At 46.0% G+C, this 24,435-nt stretch overlaps 1 protein-coding gene across 1 annotated transcript in view; it reads right to left on the reverse strand.

The window, feature by feature from the left end:
* The window catches only part of KAZALD1 (Kazal type serine peptidase inhibitor domain 1), a 166,994-nt gene that overhangs the window by 18,103 nt on the left and 124,456 nt on the right, over positions 1-24,435 (reverse strand). The window contains exon 3 of the mRNA XM_086922672.1: positions 20,243-20,403. Coding sequence (XP_086778798.1) covers positions 20,243-20,403 — 161 coding nt within the window. The remainder of the gene's footprint in view (positions 1-20,242; positions 20,404-24,435) is intronic.

Here is a 24,435-nt window from a genome sequence, read left to right on the forward strand (position 1 = left end):
GTAGAAACAACAAGTTCGCGAAACTTGCGACCCGACAGGTAAGTTCGCAATTTGCGAAAGTGTACAAAACCCTCGCGAACTGGCAGAAACACGGGCGAACACAAAAAAAAAAAATCTGCAAATTCGCGGATTTTGCGGATTGCGAATCCGCAAATCCGCAAAATTCGCGAACGCGAGATCCGCAAAATTCGCTCATGCTTACCTCAGACCCAGGAAAACCAGAGCATGCCACGTCCAGCAAGACCCTAACACCCCCTACGTCAGCTGCACCATTTGCAAACCGACGAAGCTACACCTTCCCAAATCCCCGATCCCACCGCCTGTCATCAAAATGGCGACAATCAATTGTAGATCGCTCCCGAAGCATGCCCTGCACATTAATCACCTGATTGACGACCTAAACCTGGACATACTCTTCTTGACAGAAACCTGGATCACGGGCCATTCCAATTCCGATATGGTCGTGGCTCTCCCCCCCGGCTTTCTTATCCTGTCCCAACCACGCCCTTTAGGAAGAGGAGGGGGAATTGCCATCATTTTCAGGGAACACCTCGCCGGCCGTATTAACTCAATGACAACCCTGGACGCAGAGAGCTGTCTCTTTACCTTTCAGCTTACTCCGACCAGTTCCCTCTCAGGCCTTCTGGTGTACCGGCCTCCCGGCCACTTCGCCCCCTTCGCAGCTTCCCTTTTGGAAATCGTTTCCTCGTCAGTCCACCTCTCATCAAACTTTCTCCTAACAGGCGACCTCAACATTCACTTTGATGACCCGTTGGACACAGGCGCCGCCGATCTTATCAGCGACCTGACTTCCCACGGCCTTCTGCTCGCCAATTCAGGTCCTACACATGTCAAAGGACATCTTCTCGACCCAGTGTTCTCAAACATCTCTTCCCTCCAATTTACCAACTCCCAACCGCTCCCATGGACGGACCATTTTGTTGTCACTTTCAACATTCCTGGAACTATCAGGAAACCCCATAAAGCCCCCACCTTCTCCATGAACAGATCGTGGGCCAAACTCTCAACAGGGGACTGGGCTACAGCTCTAGACTCTTCTACCCCGAGCCTCTCGGCTGACCCGTCCGAGGCCGACACCCAAGTAAGAGGCTGGCTCCACTCCTCCCTTGATAGCCTCATTCCCCTAAAAAATCGGGAGATAAAAGACAGGCCAATAGGACATGCTCCGTGGTACACCCCGGAACTCCGTGACCTCCGCAAGGAATGTATAAAAGCGGAAAGATTATGGAGGAAAGACTGGCTACACAGCAAAAAAGACACCTATAACATAGCAGTAAGACGCTATAAATCGGCCATCAAACTAGCCAAGTCCACATTTTACGATAATAGAATTAAAAACGCGGCCAACTCGACTAAGGAATCCTTCCTGATAGTTAAGGAACTACTTAACATCCCCTCAGCTCCCGCGGCCTCTCCCCCCCCACCGGACAGATGTAAGGACTTAGCCTCATTCTTTGACTCCAAAATCACGCGGATCTTGGATTCCCTCCCCCCAATCAGCCCCCCCATCCCGGTGGAGTTAGACGCCCACTCTACCAGCCCGCGGCTGTCCTCCTTTAGAGAAGTCTCCCTCGATGAGGTCACTACCACGCTGGCTAAAATGAGAAGTGGATCCCCCCTGGACCCAGCCCCCGTCAGATTCTTAAAAACTGTTTCTCCCAGCACCTCACCTACTATTAGGGATCTTATAAACACCTCTCTGGCCCAAGGCATAGTGCCCTCCTCCTGGAAGGGCGCAGTCGTCAAAGCTCTGCTGAAAAAACCCAACCTTAACCCGGACGACTTGGCCAACTATAGACCCATTTCGCTCCTTCCCTGCTTCAGCAAGGTGGCGGAGAAACTGGTCAATGTGCAGCTCTCCCAATTCCTCGAGACGAATAAAATACTACGGCAGTCACAAACCGGATTCCGGCCAGGCCACGGCACAGACACCGCACTCCTCTCCGTCATCGAGGAGACTAGGTGTATCCTGGATTCAGGAGGATCAGTGGCAGTGATCCTCCTGGACCTCAGTGCCGCATTCGACACGGTGGACCACCGTGTACTCCTCCACCGCCTGGCCAAGGCAGGAGTTGCGGGAGCCGCACATGCGTGGATCAAATCCTTCCTCACGGGACGCTCATTTCAGGTGTGGGACGGTAACTCCCGATCAGACCCCCTCCCGCTTACGCGTGGTGTGCCCCAGGGTTCCTCGCTCAGTCCCACCCTGTTTAATGTCTATATGGCCCCGCTGGAGGACGTGGTCACCCGATATGGGATAAAAATAGTCAATTATGCCGATGACACACAACTTGTCGTCTCCCTGTCCCAGTTGGACAAGAATCCTGAAATCCTACTTAACTGCCTGCAAGACATTCATACCTGGATGTGTGAATCCACGCTGAAACTGAACGGGACAAAAACAGAAATCATGTTGCTGGGCAACAAATGGTCTTCTGTCCCACCCTCAGCCTGGCCAGACTCCTTCGGTGACATCCCCACGCCCAAGACAGAAATTAAAACACTGGGCTTCTGGTTGGAGCAGGACCTTTCCTTGAAGACCCAGGCAGTTAAGACCGCGGGCACATGCTTTGGTCTTCTCCTCTCAATTCGGAAGATCCTCCCCCTCCTGCCCCCCCTGTCCAGGAAACTGCTGGTGCAAGGGCTCGTATTAGCACGCCTGGACTACGGCAACGCCGCATACCTCGGTGCTCCTGAGACCACCCTGACCAAACTTCAGCGCGTACAAAATGCCGCAGCGAGACTAATTCTCAAACTTCCTCACAGAGCCCATACCACACCGGCCCTAAAATCTCTGCACTGGCTTCCGGTCCGCCAGCGAGTGGAGTTTAAGGCCATGTGCATCACGCACAAACTCATCAATGGGGCTGGACCTGCCACCCTCAAAGATATGATTACACCTTATAAAGCCCACAGAAACCTCCGCTCGGACAACGAACATCTGGCCACAGTCCCAAGATTCAAGAAGGCGCGCACCGGTGGACGCCGCTTCTCGGTTAAGGCCTCCTCCACATGGAACGCACTCCCCCGTCTGCTGCGTCTGGAACCTAACCACATGCTGTTCCGGAAAAGACTCAAAACCCTCCTTTTCCCCAAATAGTACCTGGTTCTCGCCTGTTCTGGATTTTTACAGTTTTTATAGCGCGGGGATGCCTTCGGGTCACCAGGCGCTTTACAAATCTCAAAATAAATAAATAAATAAATACGTTGGTGATCACATTAATGGCAACAGATCCATTACATTTCTTACACACCGCCATTCCAGTAAATAAAGAGCGTATTATCTACTTAATCAAGGTGATTTCACAGATATGATTCATATTCTGCTTCTTCTTCTGGTTAATGCAAAAGACTATGGGCCTCATTTATGACTTTTTGCCGTAGGGAAGCGCAGCAGGCCTTCCTGCTGCGCTTCCCTACGGCAAAAGAAAAGGGCAGAAATGCGCCGTATCTATAAGATACGGCGCATTCCTGTCCTTTTCCCCTGCGCCAGCGCACAATGGGCTGCCGTGCACCAGCGCAGGCACCTTTGCACCATTGTGCAAGGGTGCCTGCATTGTGGGGATGATTATTTTCGTACAGGAAGGGAAACCTTTCTGTACAAAAATAATCACAAGAGGCTTTTCCTCGTTCTATGTGTGCTGTAGAATGCAGCACACATAGAAAAAGGAAATACGAGGAGAAATAAAGACATTTCTCCCTGTTGCGCCTCCCTTACGCCTCCCCTGGGGAGGCGTAAGCTTTTGGCACTGCTTCAGAGTTACGATTTCTCGTAAATCTGGGGCAGTGTCAAAAGGCCATGGATGTTGCTGGGAACGCCCCAGCAACACCCATTGCACGCCCCTTTAACGCAGTACACTGCGTTAAAGGGACTGATATTTATCAGGCAGCAGTACGCCACAAAAACTGGCGTACTGCTGCCTGATAAATACCACGCTGGCTTCTGCGCCACGGAACTTCATGAAAAGTGAAGTTCCGATGGCGCAAGGGGCCTCATAAATGAGGCCCTATGTTCATTAGTATTACAGAGGTTATAGAAAAATGGGTCTACCTGTACTTTGCTGAATACCTTCCAGTATGAAAAGCTTATAGCAACTGTCATATTTGTTGGCTGGTGTCATCAGTGATGTCGTCAATGATGTTATTAACATGTCACAAGGTATACTTAGCTCAGCCATCTATAACTGGTGAATTTCATTATTTTTTTTGTTTTTTAAATGTTGATTTTATTGTTATTAAAACATTTAATAATAACGTCACTTTAAGCTTTGTTTTTGCAGTGAATTTCTAGGGGTGTCTATTTACCATAAGCTTAGATCTTGGTGTCTTACTTAACTATAAGGTTACTTGTACCTTTTTTTCTAGTGAACTTCTGAGGTTTTTTTAACCTAGAGTATGATCTTTTTACAATACTTAACTATAACTTCACTTTTATCTTTGTTTTTTCAGCAAATGTTATACCAATTCACTAATGAGACCCCAAAAGAGACCTTCGTATTATTATCTTTTTCTTGTGTGACATCTGGAAACGTCCTGGTAGGTCCTGGTAGGAGCCTGTGCATCAGAATCCATTGGGGTGTATTGTATGTTACTCCTCTCCTAGTTGCCAGGGGCCCATACTAATTTCAGGGTCCCCTTCAACCTCCCAGTTGGATGATTTGTCCTCTGACACCTGCGAGACCCCCTGTCCCCGGGTGCCCCGCCCATTCTTGCCTGTCATCACAGTGAAAAAAAGAGTTGAGGGAGGAGGTAATTTTCGGTCTCCCCTTAGCAGGAAGCCCAAAGGGTTTGGTATGTCCTTTTTCTTCCCCCCCCCAGGCTCTGTCACTACTAGGCGGTTGTAAACCACCCGTCCCACCCGCCAGGTTACCCCACTTGGTGGTTCGGAATGTGTATGGACTTTCTGCTAAACTCCCAACTTAGTTCTTAGATTTAAGTCCCCCTCTTATTGGGGCATTAAACAATACCCCTTCCACTCAGCTATTATTCCAGGCTCCTTGCTGCTTCTAGGCAGCATGGCCACTTTCTCCATACATGTAGATAATTGCCCATACCTGCTCTGCTCCAAACAACCAGCACAGCCCTTTCTCTCAGTCACGCTCCTCCCTTGTGCAACCTACTGGCAGAGCTGGAAGCAAAAAATGCTGTGGTCCGCTTCACCTCAGCACACTGTGTCAAGTCAAATCTATGCTTGTGCTACCCTTGCTGACTCCTTCTGCTGGAGGGACTGTCATCAGGGCTCTCCTCCACCAGCAAAGCGAGCAAGGTGCACACCACCAGCCCGCCATACTCCTGGTCTCCACAGTGAGTAAATGCGTGCTGTTTTCACCATGAGACAGAATCTTTCACTTAGCTATACAGGGAATTTTGGGACCCCAGGCAAATGTGAATGTGTGAGGCCCCTCTAATTTACATAAGTAACACCTTCAGGGCACCGGAAAATGCTTTGTGGAAACTTCTTCTGGGACACAGCGCCTCCTCTCAGCCTTCTACAATCACCTCTTTTACAGCTCATATCTGGCTGAAGGTGTGAGAATTGCTTGAGGGCTGAGAGTTAAAACTGTGGGGGCGCTAAAGTGCTGGACAATGGACGTCCCGCAGTGTCTCTGAATGGACAGTCGGGCTGGAGGCCTAATTGCAGGACATACCTGCAAAATGTGTTTCGTTGCAACTGGGATAAGAGGAAGTACCCCCACCTCTAGGCCTTCCCTTTCCATCCCGGAGAGGCCCAGGGAGGGGGTTGAAATTCTTACGAGACACATTTCTTTCAATTGGATCGGCAGGGGAACATGAGGACCGGTGGTGTGTTACATTTGTGTGGGGCCCCAATCTTGTAGGATGGGTGCAAGGCCCTGGGCAGCTGCCCACACTGCCGGTGCCTTGCGCTGGCCTTGCATCTATAGACTATCTCCTCACTTTTAAGGGAGTTAGGGTAGTCTCCAAGTCAAGAGAGTAAGGAGCTAGGTCCACTTCAGCAAACTCCTCTGCATCGATGTACCATCAGCCGGCCGCCATTTTCCCCCGCTCGATTTCTTGAATAGCTTACATGCTAAAGTTATTTACTACTAAAAAATGAGTACTACCATCTGTACCGACTGCACCACTGTGACAAGTGTGTTGGTAAATCTACTATTACTGAATGTGGCTGGCCACTTCTGTAATGTCAATCGGCACAGGGCAACCAGCCAAAATTGTGAAAACAATGATTTCTCTGATTTTGTGCATAAATGTATGTGTTATATCCCCCTGAGCTAAGAGCGTGAAGAAGGCCAAAATGTAGGGATACATTAAGGTTAACAAATGCTAGCTCACAGGCGGGCCAAGACCCAGAGCAAAATGGCGACCTAATCTTCTAGCTTAGTGACTCATGTCCTCCCCACGTCAATCCGACAACAGAATCCGGTTCCCTGAGGTTAGGGAACGCACCGGAAAGCAAGCGGGACGTCCTCCGCCGATTCCCGCTGCTGAAAACTGCCTTTTCCCACAGTTCTTTGTCCTGCAGGGGAACAACCTGCTCAAGCGTTGGAGCCAGGGGCTCAATTTTGGTGACTGGCCACTGAGGAGCTTGGCAAGTTCGGCCTGCGCAGCTCATGCGCACTGAACTCTACGTGCATTCATGGACTGTCGCATGCAGAGTCAATACCCGCAGGGGTCCCCCGAAACATTGCCGACCCCAACGGAATGCTGAAAATGGCACCTGGAACCTGGTGAGACCTGCACACAGTGGCCGGAGCGGAGGCCAGGAGCGAGAGACACGACCAGCGGCTGCCGTAATTTGGTCAGCGGAGTGCACCAGGGGTGAGGTGGAGGGGGGCCCAGAGTTGTGACTAGTGGAACGGAACCCTCCCCCCCATTTCCATCAATTCACAAATTGACCTACAGACTTTACAGGCGCTTGACTAGAGGCGGGGCATGCCCTTCCCCCATCTTTCCTGAGGCACGGCGGCAATGCGGTAGGCGGCGGAAGCTGCGAACAGCACTGGGTATTTGTGATCCCTTCTTGTGGGGCTTGGGGCCTCCTGGGCAACTGGAGTTTGCCTCTCATACACCTGTAGGCAACACTGGCACTCCGTGTGGTAGTGGGTCGAGTACACACTGAATCAGGTGTGACCAGATCCATTCACCTTTGCTATCTGCCACGGAAAAGACTGAACGCTTAGGAGACATGTGGTGGTGCTGTCCCCCCTTGTTGCTTCCTTGCCTGCAGTCCACCTGGTGACAGATAGAAGGAGACTGGGTCTCGCTATCACGCCGTTGAGGCATACGGCTGACACCTGGAACAGAAGCTTACGACACTGTGAGATCCCGACTACACCTCGAGACAATAATGGAGAGGGGCAAATCTGCAGGTGCGAGGGGGCCAAAAACAGTACAATCAAACAGGCTAGATCGCTACACCCTCCCCAAAGACATGCTCCAGAGCCAGCAATCCGCGGGCAGTACCACCAGTGAGCAAGGAGGGGAAGACCAAGAGCTGTCATTACAGACTTAACAAAAAAGACAAACAGGTGGAACTCACCACATCTAGTCTGGTGGGAGACGTCGCCCAGCTTCAAGGGGAAATCCGGTACATGCAATCATTCTGCAAAACTACAGATGATTATGAAGGGCGCCTGTGTCGCAACAACCTACACATTTTAGGAGTACCGGAAAAGGCCGAGGGACAGGCCCCGGACCTCTTTGTGTAGGACCTTATCCTAAAACATCTACAGCCCAAAAGTCTCAGTAAGTTCTTTGTCACTGAAAGGGCGCACAGGGTCCCCGGAGGTAGTCCCAAGCCGGCAGCCCCCACGCCCAATACTGGCGAGAGTGCTAAATTTCCGGGACAGAGACGTAATCCTTCAGAACGCTAGAATTGGGGCCACCCTCCGCTACAAGAACGCAGACTTCTCCTTCTTTCCGGACTTCACAAAACAAGTGCAGAGGCAGAGGCGGTCATTCATTATGGTGAAATAGAAAAAGGGATTGGAGTACTCCATGTTATTCCCGGCGCGTCTTCGAGTGGAAGCAGAAGGAAAAACCTGGTTCTTCGAACAACCGGAGTATATCGGCTGACTGGCATGAGCACCGGACGGAACGCACCTCACAAGATCACAATGCTGGAGGAGAAGCTGCCTCCCAGGCTCATGGCTGACGGGCCGGAATGAACACCATGGCTACCCAGCATGGACTGATTCCGAGGGCAGGCCGAGACAGGTAAAGGGCCGCGTGGCGGTCGAGCCTCAAGGGGGTCTTTCCCTTCTGATGGCCGACACCCAGAACTGCGGTTCGTGACTCACTTAGGGGACTTCTTGTTTCCAACTTTTAGGGGGGGAGAGGTAAACGGGATGCCACGTCCTTACATTTTCTGCTTTTAGTTCTTCTACAGGGCGACAGGCACTCTGCAAGTCTTACATGGGCAGTTCCACGCCCAGAGTGCAGGGCAGCAGGGTGGGGGGTTGTTGGGTCGGGGGTTTGTGCTCATTTGCTGTTATGGTTTTTGCATCGGTATTTGATTTCGATATCATTACAGAGGATACTGAGACTTACAAATTAAACAATGAGTGCAATGGGGACAAAAATGTTAAAATATTGAGTTGGAATGTTAACGGACTCGGGGACAAGATCAAACGTAGTGTGGTTCTCCAATATATTAAGCTGCAGGCCCCGGATATTGTCATGCTTCAAGAGACACACCTGGTCGGGAATCTATGTAAAGCGATGCACAGAGGGGGGTACAAAATGGTTGCACATGCAGCATTCACCTCCGGTTCCCGGGGTGTGGGTATCATGGGGAAGAACACGCTCCCCCTTGCTATAAGCTCCACATGGACAGATCTTCGGGGCATACATTGGGTTTTCGGGCACATGGGAGGGCCGTCCTATCACATTCATGTCTGTATACGTCCCTCCAGGCTTACAGGGTACCACCTTTGCGGACCAGGGCTCTGTCCTACTCACCATTCCAGATGGCCAATTAGTCCTCGGGGGTGACTTTAATGCATTGGTCTCTGGTACACTGGACCGGGGCCCTCTTCCCGCTGGTTGCCTGACTTTCTCGATGCCATGGGACTGGTAGATGGATAGAGAACATATCATCCAGACCAGTTACAACACACCTTTCACTCTGGGGCACATCATAGCCTTTCCTGTTTAGACTATTGTCTAGACCCCGCTGCACAAGCCACATACATACACATACATACACAAAATCAAGCACTTAGCCAAGGGCATCTCCAACCACTCACCAGTATGGGTCCACATAGTTCTCAACCAGGTCATGATGGGAAGACTAGCCCCAATTAATCCATGGTACCTCCACGATCCGAAAATTCGTAAAAACCTCATCAAGCCATGGACGAATATTTTTCCTGAAAATGTGAGGTCTGTGTGCTCATCCCAGTCCTTATGGGAAGCATTCAGGGCTGTAATTCGGGGTCAGGCCCTTTCATTGATCTCTGGAATGAAGAAAGATAAACAAAAGAAGTCCTAGACATTGAGGCCGAAATTTATAGGTTAGAGGGCGACCTAGAATCTGGAGTGACGCCGGAGAAGCTCCATTTACTAAGCCTGAAACAACATGTTTACAAGGCTCTAGTTACAGATAGGGCCAACACTCTGGGCAGGGAGTGACAGGGCACGATTTACGACCTAGGAGACAAAGCAGGGAAACTCATAGCGTGGCTGGACAAAAAATATTGGGCAAGCAGACTGGTCCCGGAGCTCAAAGTTGATGGGGACACCTCTCTTACTATGCCGCAAGAAATAGTAGACAGATTCGCCAGTAATTTCCAGACTGTGTACATGACAGTAACCACATACACTGAAGAGGACTCTCAAGAATTACTATGTGAAATTACCCAACCTCTCCTTAGAAGATCGTGACTTTATGGACAGTGACTTGAGAATGGATGAGATAGCACAAGCAATTCGCTCCTTAAACCCGGGGAAGGCCTTTGGTCCCAATGGCATACCCATTGAGCTATACAAGCTACAAATCGATAAACTTTACCATACCTAAAATCTGTGTTGGGGGAATCCAGGGAAGGTGGGACATTGCTCAGGGAGCAGGGGATAGCCACCATAGTCACCACACATAAAGAAGGAAAACCCAAGACTGACTGTGCCTCATACAGGCCAATCTCCCTTCTGAACGCCAAACCTAAAATCCTGGCCAAGCTCTTAACCAATTGCCTGGTTAAAATAATAAGTAGCTTAGTACACCCAGATCAGTCCGGCTTTATGCCCCACAGAAATACGGCCTTGAACCTGCGTAGAGTTCACCGGGTGTTGGGCAGAGCACCTACCATCAAAGAGCCAGCTGTGATCGTGTCCATGGACACTACCATGGCGTTTGACACTACTGAATGACCCTACCTATGGGCAGTTTTGGCAAAGATGGGATTTGGCAAAAATACATCCAATGGGTACGTCTCTTATACAATGAATCTTTGGCTCAGAAGGTAGTCAATAATAAACTGTCAGCTACGTTCCTACTTAGTCGGGGAACCAGTTAGGGATGCCCACTTTCACCTCTTCTTTTTGCCCTAGCCCTAGAACTACTAGCAGCCTGGATCCGAAGAGATCCAATGATACGAGGTTTGAGATGGTCCCCTGACTGGGAAGACTGCATCTCATTCTACGCTGATGACATATTGCTTTACTTTGCTTCCCCTATGAAATCCCTGATAGCGGTATTAGCTATTCTGGCAGTATTCTGTAGATTTTCTGGATATACTGTCAACTGGGGTAGGTCCCTATTATTCATCCTCAGGGGGATCCACCCATCCCCCAAGAGACTGCCCAATGCATATTAACACCGTCAGCTTTCAGCTTTCAGTATTTAGGGGTTTTTATCTCTCTTGATCCTGCACTCTGTTACCTTCAAAACCTTCTTCCGCCCCTGCGTAAGCTCAAACAAGATATTGGCAGCTGGAAATCGCTTCCCCTCTAACTCTTGGGCAGGGCTGCCCTGTTTAAAAATATATCCTTGCCTATATTACTCTACACCCTGCAGAACACTCCGGATTCTGTTTCAATGCATTATTTTAAGGAGGTTGAGGGCCTCCAGAGAGACCTGCTATGGGACGGAAGACCTCGCACCGACCTGAATACGCTGACTTTGAACTGGTATGACGGATGCATCAGCCTCCCAGACATTAAAAAATACTACTGGGCAGCACATCTAGCAGCCGTCAATCATGGCACATACGGTTGAAGCCATGGATAGAAGGCTTCTTCCCAGAGGCAACTACAACAGGGAATTATATTCACGGCTTCAAAGATACACCCTAATTGGCCCCACCAAACACACCGTCCAAATTTGGCATGATGCCACTAGGATGGGGACATAGATTGACATTAGAAACCCCACTTTGGGATTCTGAGAAACTGGGCAACCTATGAAGGTCAAAGGGGTTCGACAGGTGGGACCTCATAGGAATTTTATTTATTAAAGACATTTGGGAAGAGGGAGGGGTCAAATCCTTCACCACGCTGCAAATGGAACACAAGCTGACAGACACTGAATATTTCCGATATGCACAGGTTCTACACTAACTTAAATCTTTCCTACCTAGGGGGGCTGCTCCTCCCAAAGCTTCACCCTTAAAGGACAGAATTTTAGATACCCTACCCAAAAAAACGATTTCCTTAATATACAAGAAACTGATAAATAACATGACGGATCCCCACCAATCATTGCAGGAGAAATGGATGTGAGATGGGATTGAGATGGATGATGAGGACTGGGGGGAGGCAGTGTCCTCCCCTAGAGTGGTCGCTATTCCAGCCTTCCTCAAGCGGGTTCAGCTCAAACTCCTCCATAGAGTATATATTACTGGGTCCCGTCTGATACATATGGGGAGTACCGATAGTGGGGAGTGCAAAAGGTGATGTAGAAATAGGGGAACATTCATGCACATCATATGGGAGTGTAAATACGTCAGTTCCTTCTGGCACAAGGTACACGATACAATCAATGCAGTACTACATGTCTGTCTCTATCCAGAGGCGCGAAGGTGCCTCCTGAATATATGGGAACCCACAGACCTGAACACTCACCAGACACAATGGGCCACACTATGGTTCATTCTTGCTAAAAGAAATATTACACAACTATAGGGCGCAGCTCAACCTCCCACAATAGAAGCCTGGGAAAAGGACCTTGATTGGTGCATGTATAGGGAGAAGACGGTGTATTCGGCCAGGGGATGCCCCAAAAAGTGGTCCCGTATTTGGAGCCCTTGGAATAAGTATCATGGTAAGATTTGCGTGCCCTCCTCGTTGTATTGAACAAGATGACCTTCTCACCATGTAGCATCCCCTTCCTATGTAATGGTGTAACCCTTTTCCACCCATGCGTCATTACAGTACATAGACTGGTTGATTCCTCTGTATTATTTATTTGAACCGATGTATGTTTAATAAAAAGATTTATATAAAAAAATGCTAGCTCTACGGTGTAGTATGCAATTGGATTATGTTAAAAACCTGAAAACGTAAAATTAACAAAAAAAGTTCAAAAATGTATGATAATTGTGCAGTGGTTATTTTTCAAGCAAGAACTGATGTGATCCAGAAAGAAAATGTGAATTAACTTTTGTTAACAGCAAACTACAACATAAGTCGAATAGATGATTTTACAAGTAATTGTAAGGAAATAAGAAAGACAGCGGGTGAGCAGAAGAACGCCCAAAAATATATACACAAAGAAAAAAAAGCAGGCACTGTGCAGCTAAGCGGAGGCCCCTCGGATTTCCCATTACCGAAGAATCGAGAGAGTGAAAAAAAAGCCAAACCCCTTACCTTCGGAACCAGTCTGTTGGTAGAAATAGGTTTGCGTTCTTTCTTTTGTTTTATTGCTAATTTCACATCAGAACCTTGCACCAGCTCTTGACTGCTTTGCAACCATGCTGGCGTATTCACTTTGACTAGTTATCTTTTTTAAAGAATTCCTTTATCTTTTCCTTTTTCATTGGAAGATTATAAGTGCCTGGTACCGATCACTGTTCATCGACAAGCTTGAGCATCGACTTTCGATGAAGATTGTGTAAAGATTGTAAAACTGTTATCTCTGTCAATGATCATTTAATATCGCTTCCTGTAACTTCACTTAATTCAATGCTTTAAGTATTAAGACTGAAAAATACTATTATAATGTCTCATCCCGTGAACAATTGCCTTTCTAACATATTCAGAAATCGTCAAGATAATTTGGCTAGGTATATGAGAATGCGAGTAGGTCATTTTTAATGAATAGTAAAACTATTTTAAAACAATTTGTGAATTTGGCAATGAAGGTCGAATAAAAACATGAATGATCTAGTAATGTTTAAAATTATTGATCTTAAAACTGTTTATAAATTGTAAAAAGAGCATAACCGCATATCGAGGCATACATAATACAAGAGAGAAAAGACAGACAGATGATGAAGCAGGCACAGAAAATGCAGGAAGTATTTAGTCAGGCGTTACAAAATTAGTGTACCTTACATTATTTATTTGTATGAGCACGTAGATATATAGGTAATGTTTATGAATGGGCGTCACCAGACCTTTCTGATCTACACTGTTCATTGTCTTCTGGAATACCATGAGCTTCTATGACGGTGTTATTTACAGGGGCACAGTAGCAAGATATTACCAATGGAAAACTGGACGTCCAGTCCACCCCTCCACCCCCGAGGTGTTGCTCCATTCGTAAAAGTGGGTGGTGCAAGGTGACGGATCCAATAACAGAGCATCCACTGGTTGTGTCTTCTAGTTCATCAAAAATGTTATTCGCGCTGCCTAATATGGTGGCAGGCGAGTAGCGCATTGTATGGTGACATGTGCTTAATCTGAGCTGGTGGTTGCAGGTGTGGGCGACCAGCTTGTATTTTTGGGGACAAGCACTTATTTTATTTGCATCAGACATTTACTAATAGCAAGAGAGGGAAAAACACACAAAGCGGAAAGAGGGAGGAGATGGAAAATCCACCTCAAATGGAGAAAGATGAAACCTGCAAAAGTGAGATAAAGGGATAAAGGATGGCTTTACTAGATTAAAGAGGACTTAAGTGAATTCAAGACGACATCGTTTTAGTGAATTTAACTGTACCCTACCAATGGCTTTTGAGCAGAGTTACGGGCACCTGCACTCATTCATTTACTAATTAAGCACTGATGTGAACAGTTCACATCCATTCGTTAACGATCTTCAAGAGTTCCTGATAAGCGAGAGAGAACACACAGTAAGTCAGGCACACTTGTACCTTGGACACTGGCAATGAACCCCCTCTTTGAGGGCACATTTCCAGTAGCCACATATATTGACTGCAATTCTATTACTCCGCTGGTCACGTGGCTGCAGTCTCAAAATACAGCACACCGTCCTCTGTGATTGCATTAGAAATGCTACCTCTTCTTGGCTGGATGCATGTGCATCTTGAAAATTCGGCTCTTAAGTTTTGAGGCCTGTCCCAACCCCTGCACTTTAAGTGTGTCTGTCTGACGCAATTTTTAATTGCTTTTTTTTTTTGCAGAGTTTTATATAGCGCGAACTCGACCCGAACCGAATCAGGTATCAGAGCGCTTTACATATCACCAGTTACGTTACATGAGGACACACATTCATTTTAGGCACGGGGAGATTTAGGGCCAGATGTAGGTAATTCCGATTTACCCACTCTTAAATACCGAATCATACCGATTCGGTATTTAAGAGTCGGTAAATTGGAAGTAGGCAGATGTAGGTAATTCTTATTTTAGAATTACCGATTCTGTAAGATTCAGTATTTACCGATTCAGTAAACACCGAACCGGTATTGCCCATTGATTCCTATGGGCCTTAAAGCCCATAGGAATCAATGGGAAATACCGATTCGGTATTTACCGAATCGGTAAATACTGAATCCTGCAAGGGTGCAGGGGGTGTCACTTTGACACCCTCTAGCACCCCAAGTACAGGCTTGTGTGACTTGTGGCACACATACATGCCCTAAGGACATATCTGTGTGTCACATGGCACAGGTGTACATGCACAGATGTACACCAGAATTCGGTATTTTACCACCCAATTGTATTTGATGGTAAAATACCGATTTCTGAAGGCCTGTAGCACTGTAAACAGTGCTACCTACATCTGGGATTTACCGAATCGGTAAAATTACCGATTCAGTATTTTACAGAATCTGTAAATTTACCTATTCAGTAAATTTACCAATTCTGTAAAATAATGGCCCCTACATCTCAAAAACCAATTACCGGTCGGTAACGGCCGAAATCGGCCGTTACCGACTGGTAATTGGCGACCTATATCTGGCCCTAAGTGATTTGCCCAGAATCACAGGAGGTTTTGGCGTTGTTACCGAGACTCGAACCCAGATCCCCAGGTCCGAGGTTGAGTTACTTCAACCAGTACTGCTGGAAGGCAGCTAAGGCACATACTGAGGTCCATTGAAATTATGCAATTCTGCGGCTGCTGCGTTTTCAGCATAATTATGGATTTGCAGCATTTTCTAAATATTCCACCATCTCTGCATAATTTGCAGATTTTAACAAACAAAAAATTGCTCAAATGGCTCAACAATGGCTAAAAAAGTAGTACCACATGTTGACACAGTGGATTGCCCTTAGCAAACATTAACTGGTCACCTTTTAGTAGCTTATTGCTGCATCTTGGTGCTAAAGTGGTTTAAATGAGGGGAACCTTTTCTAAGACAATGTTAACATGGATAAAAATAACAAAATAATGTAGTAATACTATCACAAATTATTCTACATTACGTTGCATAATTAGCATTTTCTTGCCATATAATTTTTTCAACCCTAAAACATAATTTAGTCATCTCTATTGCTGCATAATCTGAGTGGCCCCGATTATACTGTTTTTTTCATTTAAGAACTTCCTTCTGTTGCTATCAGTGGTGGCTGGCGCATTTGCAAGTGGTGTGGCTTAAATGTTCAGGGTGAGTGCCCAGCGGCAAGCAAGCATAGAGAGCGAGCCTGACCATTATAAGGTGGGTTTGGGGGGTTTTCCCCCAAGAAAATGTTGAACAATTGTGAATTTTCAAGCATATTTGGGAAAGTAAGAAGGTTAGTGAAGCAATTGTTAAAGTGAGGAACATAAAATACTATTATATGATCTGCATATTACACGTTCTTTGCAGCAGGCATATTAACACTCTGTGCTACCTTAGATGAGTCAAAACTGTCACTAGGCAAAACTTCAATCTCTCTCCAGGAGGTACATTAATCACCAGAGTTATACTGGCACTTTTATTGTTGCCTGAAAACTGTTAAATATGAAGGGAGCTTTGCAGTGCTTTTAAAACTGCTGAAGTGCTAAAAAAAACAGCCTCCACCCTCCAGCCTCCCAAGGAAGAGTCCTGAAGCCCAGTATGGCCAGTGTGGACTTGGTGCCACCCCCTCAATCTGTTACCAGGCTCTGTGTTTTTGTTTATGTCCTGACAAATGGCTTGAATTTTATGGCTTACATTTGGAACCAGTTAATGTAGGCTGCAAGCCAATTGTCGAGCCATAAACACACAAAGCGCACACGGTGGGCTGTAAACTATGCTGGACTAGAGGATGAAATCCTTGCCTTGATGAGCAGGGAGGACACAGTCACAGCCGAGTCCATTGTAAAACTTACATTTGTTCAATACACAAAAGGTGTTAGCCAGGGAGGCCCTTTGAAAACAACAACATGCCTGTAATGTCCTGCGGGACACGTTCTAGTGTTCCGCAGGAAGCTAGATTTCCAGCCACTCCCTTGAGCCTGGACACACTACACCCACACACCCATCCATCACGGGTGTCACGAGTGACGTGACCCCCGCAAATAAAAGGGCCCGGGTGCACATGCTTGTGGCCAGTTACGACACTGAATTTCACTAGTGTCCGAATCTGTCTGTTCCCTGATGTGGGCCTGAGGCCCAACATCACAATGCCCTTTCCTTTGAAAACGGTTTGAAGAGGATTGTGCTGCGGCCTGGATTTGAATGAATGCACAAGTGAGGCATGGAGCCACCAGCAGCTGGCGAGCAGAGATCAGCATTTGTCTATGGCCACAGTGAATCTTTAAAACATTTAGAGATGACGTGAGAATATAAAACACACGCATTCTCTCAGGCTGCCTACCTGGACAAACAAATTAGCTTGCGCTTAACACACTGAGAGATGAGACTGAGCTCAGAGATAAGAGATGTGACTGCTCGAGAGTGAGACAGACTGAGATCAGCAAGGCCATACATGCCAACATTTTAGGACAGGGACGTGCGAGATTTAAAATAAAAAATCGGGAGAATGAAAATTCCCCATTGACTTCTATTGGAGAAAATGCAATTTCAGGCTGGAGACAGCTCAAATAAAGCCTTTTTTGGCTTGGAAAATCAGTATTCTCCCGCCTGAATCGGGTCTATTGTCATGTATGACCAAGGCATGTGATCGCCCCGGTGTGAAAATCAGCTCGGAGCAAAGATACGTGACCGGTGACCGCTCAAGTTTAAAACTGGGTTGAGATTGAGCTCTGCAGCACCAGTAAATTTGACTTCTCTAATGTGAGACTAACTCAGCAGCAAAGCAATGACTGCTCCTATATTATTTTGACCTTCAGTCGATGTACACAGAGATCACCTGTCGATTCGCATCTCTCGCCTTCCAATAACATGTCTGCATTGCCTTATTTTAGACAGTTTGCGAGAGCTATTTGATTCTATGTAAGAGTCCGTCCTCCGAACTCAGTGGACTAGCCTATTGATGTTACTCCTCAGAAAGGCTGTGGGCAGACTTACAAGAAAGTGACGCATCTGTAGAGATGCGTCACTTTCCCTGCGCGTCACCCTGAGAAACCCTTGCGCCACTGTGGATGCGCCGTATTTACAATACGGCGCACCATGGCACAAGGATTGAAAGATGTGTCAGAATCTGTTGGGGCAAAAGTAATTCATTGCTGGAGTCGTGTCGCAAGCACGACACAACTCCAGCAATGAATTGTGAGGCCTATTCCCACTACACTGCGTCACTCCTTACGCCTGCTTCAAGCAGGCATAAGGTTTTCATACAGTGGCGTCCTAAAAGTGACGCAGTGAAATATTGTAGATTTCACTGCATTACTTTTACGCGGTTTCCTTTGTGGAAACGCCCACCCTGCATACATTATACCTGACACAGGTAAAATGTGACGCAGGGCTTTACAACGTGACGCATCTCCCTAAATGCATCACGTTGTAAATTGGCTGCATTTTTTTCACAGCCACTGCATCACAAAAGTGACACATCGGCAGCACAAAAGTGTTGCAAGCGACTTGTAAATCTGCCCCTGTATTTATTTTCTTTCTAATTATGTTATCGTTGATACAAAACATGAAATGCACACAAAGAGGTGGGCGTGCCATGCGGTTTCCTACACCACATATAGGCCACTCACTTTGAGGAAACATAACAGTGGGTACCGTAAACAAAACAGCCAAAGATAAGTGCCCATAGGTGTCTGGCCCGGCCTTAGCCCTCACTAACAGTCGGACGCCAAGTTCAGACTAGTGGACACACGTCTTACTTTTTACACACGCAGGCAAGCATTCATTCAGGGACCGCACTAGTGAAATATTAATATTAACTTGTGCAGAATGTATTGTCATCTGAAACATTTTGTCATTTATTTTTTTAAACGTATTCTTTTGGTTTTGAGTATGAGGCATTTTGGGACTGGTAGTATTTCATATATCAACATGACACACAGAATTAAATGTCCGAATATGTCTACACTCCTTTACAGTTTTTTCATGTGGAAATTATCGTAAGGGGATTTTTTTCTCTATTTTCTCTAAGTTTATTTCCAAAGTTTGTGAATGAGAGTCCCAAGTATACACATTTGTAATTACACCACTAGTATTTCCTTTTGCATTTACTCACTGAGTGACCAGAAACTGTTTAAACCGGGCTATTTAATTCTACTGCTTGCGACTGTGCAGGCCCAGTCCTGATGAGGCCTCGCTAGGAGGATCTGGCCACGAGGTGGAGAGGTGAGGTCTTGTCAACATCGTGTCTCTCTCTCTCTCTACATGCTTCTTTGTGTGCAATGCTGTTACTGGCAAGATGCATGAATTAGGGTGGGCGGGGGTGGCTCTAGGCTCATGGCGGCCCTGGGCAGGGAGCGTAGGTAGAGGGCCCTGGAAGAGGGCCCCGGAAGAGGAGGCCCCGGAAGAGGCGCAGAGGCCAGTGAAGAGGAGGGGGGGTCAGGGTGTTTGGAAGTGGAACAGAGCCGGAGGCCGCCGAATCCCTGCTACTGGGGCCGCCACGCAAATATGTATCCACCCTCAGAGGATTATTATATTAAGGATATATATTGGCGTGGTGGCCCCTGGGGTTTGGCCTCCCTGTGCTGGTGCACAGCTTTCACATGCCTAAGGCCGGCCCTGGGGTGGGAGAGAGAGGCTGGGCAGCAATGGCAGATGGCCAATCACTGCATGGCTTCACAATAAAGCCATACAGTGATTAGTCATTAATGACCCCATTGCTTCGTGGATAGGACTGCCTCTGCATTCTGCACCAGAGGCCCTAATAATTCGACTTTGAGCCAATCCAGATGCTGCTCCCATGAGAGCAGCTCCAGGATCTGCCTGCTCAGGCCAATTTATGCGTCTTTGGAGACCAGAAGACTGTAGATTTGATGCCCGGACTCCACTAACTATGTAGGTGTGAGTAATGGAGAGTGCGGATGTCGGGTTGACCACGGAAAGGCACCTGTTTAACCCAACACGCACACTTCCTTGTTTATTGGTTGTGCTCTGCTGCTGTCCTGTCAATCATATTCTGAAGCCCCACCCCTGGCCTGCCCCAGGCACCGAGACTGGAAAAGATTAAGAAACTGGCCCGCGGCTAAGAGCTGACTGCTGAGGGATAATTTATTTTGCAGTCACATGTGCACTTAAATTAATTTAGGGCCATTGGGTCAAAAATATCGGGGCGACAACCCTGCGCCCTAAAGAAGGAACCACCGCAGATTGCAATTGATTATTTTTCTTGGCTAATTTTTCATTGTGAATAGGCTTCACTCTTCTACCATATTTACCCCTAAATTATACACATTTCTCTATTCCATCTTTGCCTCTTCTTCTCCTTCAGACTGCACAGGTTAGGTCCTTGGTTTTCTTTTATAAGATATCTTTTTCGGTCCTCATAAGATCTCTCATGTGTGCTCTCTAGCCATTGTTTACTTCTGATGGTGATACCGTATGATGGGTGTGCGCATGCGTACCTGGACGGATATGTGAGGGTCATCTCCAGGCAGCATCATCTCGGTGCCGTCCTTCTTCCATTCAATGGACGCCATCGGGTAGGCGAAGACCTCGCAGCCGAATATAACATCTTGCCCTGTGATGTTCCAGATATCATACGGAGGAGACAGGATCTGGGGTCCTATGAAGAAGACATTGTCCATAGGTAAAGACTGTAATTGTTGTCATGTAATATTTATAACACAAAGTGCAGATAATATTTTACAAATGGGAATGTGCTTAGAGTTTATACTATTTTCGATTTCCTTTCCTTGGTGTTACACACTTTCTAGTGCGAACAATTTTTTTGCTTATGAATATTATTTCTTATCTTTTTTTGTTCCTCAGACAGAGAAGATCATACTGGAGTTTGAATGCTGGGATACTGTAAGATCAAGTCTCAAAGGATGAACTGGGAGCACTTAAATATTAAGTTCTTCCAAATAATAGAACAGAGAGGATGCTGGAGAAAACAGTATGGGTGTATGTTACTCTCTACATTAGAGGTGACTGTCTGTTTCTCACATTTGGAGATTGAAGAGCACATATGGATGGAATGGAAAGATTTGAAGGTGAGCCGACCCAATTGAACTGAATAAGGAAACAAGGCCTGACTACAATAGAGCTGTACTGGGAAGAATGATGAAAGAGTTACATCATGGATGACCCAATATCAGATTATACTGAACCCACAAAAATCCTTCTGATCTCACCTCGTCATGGTATCCTTCTTATACAATCAAGGTTGGCCGCATCCAAAAAATATTCAACTATAGGCTAACTATTTTTCAGACAGCAAAATCCCTGGTATACACTCTGGATATGAATTTAAGCCTACAAACATGTATCAATGTCCTAGCATGGAGTGTGCATCATTTAATCATTCAAACCCTTTTTATCGATAGGAACCTTCAACACAACATAGAGTGCAACCCCTAGTCCTCAAAACACATGGTTACAGTAATGGATTTTTATTGGCATTCTGAAAATACTCCTACCACCTCTGAGAGAAGCCCTTAACTAAGCAGCCAGCCTAGTATCAGGCTGCAGTTAACTTGATCACAGATCACCTATACCGATAACACCTAATTGACTCCCGATTGAATCCAGAAGTCAATTGAAGCTATCATGATTTAACCAAAAGGCTCTACACAGAGCACAAAACTACCAAGGCCCCAAACTAATGATTTCAGGTGGATCCCAAACTCTCAAAAGTAGTCTATCTTATTATCGAATCAAGTCTTCTCAGACAGTGCACCTAAGATCTCAAATTCTATCTCACCAGCTCTTAGAACTAACACTATCTTCAAGAAAGAACGTAAGTTCCTTATCTTTGTTCGATACTTCCAGTTATGACCCACCTCCATTCTGAGACCCATAGGTGGTTTTCTAATCTACTGCGAACATCATTATGACTTTGAGGAGACACCCTTCTCGGAATACAATAATGACTTATGAGGAGGTTCCAGTCTCTGTGCTTCAGTCATGCTCCAAATGAAATTGACTCTTACACCCATGGTTTGTCTGCATTACTCTCCTATTCCTTCCAAGTCTTGCTCACACCGGACCAACTCCTCCCTTTCCACTATTAAGACACCGTGTGCCCCTTTGTGTAAATGTATATCATGTTTAAAATAAATGTAAAACACCCTCATACTCACATGAGTCTGATTCACAGAATGTAAAACAGCAAATGAATATCAGCAGGGTAGCTTTAGCGAGAAAAGCTATTTAATCAAAACAAGGGTCGATCCTACTGAAACATTTGATTAGCTTCTAATTGAAGTTACATTTGTTGATTAATTGAAATTCCCCTTCAGTAATATTGAAAAAATATATGGAACATTGTCTTAGTTGAGATGAACCCTGAGTGAAACCGCGGTTAATGGCCCAGGTCCTTAAGGATGAAACTGTAGTATCCAGGGTCATCTCGAGAGCATTCTGAATGGGACAGGGAGTGTACATCAGTGGTTGGAGATAATGGAGACTTGAAGGAACAGTATTAGGATATGTAGTTCACACAGTACTTGGAGTGGACATTGGTGTCCCTTGCTTGCTCTGTCTCTGCCCAAATTCGCAAGTAAATATCTTAAAGTCAACCAACCTTGCTTAATCAGCTTGTAGGTGAACAGGCAGCCTCAGCACAAGCAACTTTGAATGTGTCTGGAAGCTGGAGAGGCCTGCAGAAGCGGAAATCACAGAACTGCAGCTTTCAATAAAAAAATAATACTCAGAGGGGAAGCCCTTTTGCTTGGAGGACAACGGTAAACCTATTTGAGGCAGTGATCAAAAGCTGATTATTGAGAAAAGAATTTGCCAATTAAAGGAACCCTGTAGCATGTTAACAAAATCCATTTAGGATGATGGTGAAAGAACTGTTTGAAAAGCACCTATCTCAGATGCTGGGGGAATCATTTTGATGTGGGATTGAACAAGCCACAAGTCCACATGCGCTGGGTCATTTATGACCATGTCTAATTTATCATTTGTCCACTAAGAACAAGGAAGCACATTACATATCTATTTTCCTGGCTACCATGGGGTTTCTCAAAAAAACCAAATAGAGCTGCATATGGAAGGCACAATTGGAACTTTAGACTGTATAGGCAATAGAAAACCATCTGAATCATATGGCCAGGGATAGATGAGTTTGGAGGGCAGTGGCCCTGGGCACCTCACCAAATTAGTACAATATAGAAACATCATATCCACTGAAAAAGCATGATAACTTAAGCACGGAAGAGCATGAAAAAAGGTCAATGGGGATAAGATTGACATTGCAAGAGAAAGTGGTAAGGCTGTGGGATCGCTGGCTAGAGATGTATCTGTGAGGGCCTCTGCCCTGAACCTATCAAATAATGAAAATTCTGAAGGGGAGTGAGACACACAAATGAGGACTGGGTCTTCAACAATATTGAGGAACGAGAGTAGTAAATAAAACGGGTTGAAAGCATCCTCTTTTTAGGAATTTCATCGCAGATTTTGGTGATCCGCCTTCATGACTAATTCAAAAGCCAGCAACATACTTCCAATAACAAAATTGGCTTGATGTTTAAACATTTAAAAAACTTATAACAAATCAGAAATATGAAGCATTGATCAAAATATCAGTGTTTAAACTGGGTGAAAGCTAGGAGCCGCCTCACAATAGAGCGCAGTGAGACTTCTTCTACTGTGAAAGGTTTATACTTTTACTTTACATTTTGGCATGTCCGCCAATGCCAGCCCTTTGTCTGGGGGATTAACTGAAAACAAAACAGTAAATAATATATAAGTGACGAAAAAACATTATCAGCTTACCATGAAAGGGACCAGATTAAAAACGTTTTTGTAAATTTTTATTAAAAATAGTTAAGAAGCATTTAAAAGATAGGTAAAAGGGGATATTTGAAAGGCAGACATAGAGGGTTATATAGGCAGGTAGCCAGTCAGATAGATAGATAGATAGATAGATAGATAGATAGATATATAGATAGATAGATAGATAGATAGATAGATGGATGGATGGATGGATGGATAGATAGATAGATAGATAGATAGATAGATAGATAGATAGATAGATAGATAGATAGATAGATAGATAGATAGATAGATGGATAGATAGATGGATGGATGGATGGATGGATGGATGGATGGATGGATGGATGGATGGATGGATGGATGGATGGATGGATGGATGGATGGATGGATGGATGGATGGATGGATGGATGGATGGATGGATGGATGGATGGATGGATGGATGGATGGATGGATGGATGGATGGATGGATGGATGGATGGATGGATGGATGGATGGATGGATGGATGGATGGATGGATGGATAGATAGATAGATAGATAGATAGATAGATAGATAGATAGATAGATAGATAGATAGACGGATGGAGGGAGGGAGGGAGGGAGGGAGGGAGGGAAGGACGGACATACAGAGAGACACCTACAGCAAGGTATCATGTGCCTAGCCCTGCACCCTTCAAAGCCCATCCCCACAATCACTTCCAGACCTAGATCATACAAACACACACACAGCATTCCCACCAAATACGGACTCAATATCATAGACACCCTACCAGAAACTCTGTAAAACTACTGAAAGCACACTTCGCCTTCTAACAACATTGCGTTAGTTCTACTGGATCTCTTGGCAGCGTTCGATACTGTCTCCCACAAGATGT

This window comes from Lissotriton vulgaris, chromosome 5 (assembly GCF_964263255.1).
Source record: "Lissotriton vulgaris chromosome 5, aLisVul1.2, whole genome shotgun sequence".
Lineage (NCBI taxonomy): Eukaryota > Metazoa > Chordata > Amphibia > Caudata > Salamandridae > Lissotriton > Lissotriton vulgaris.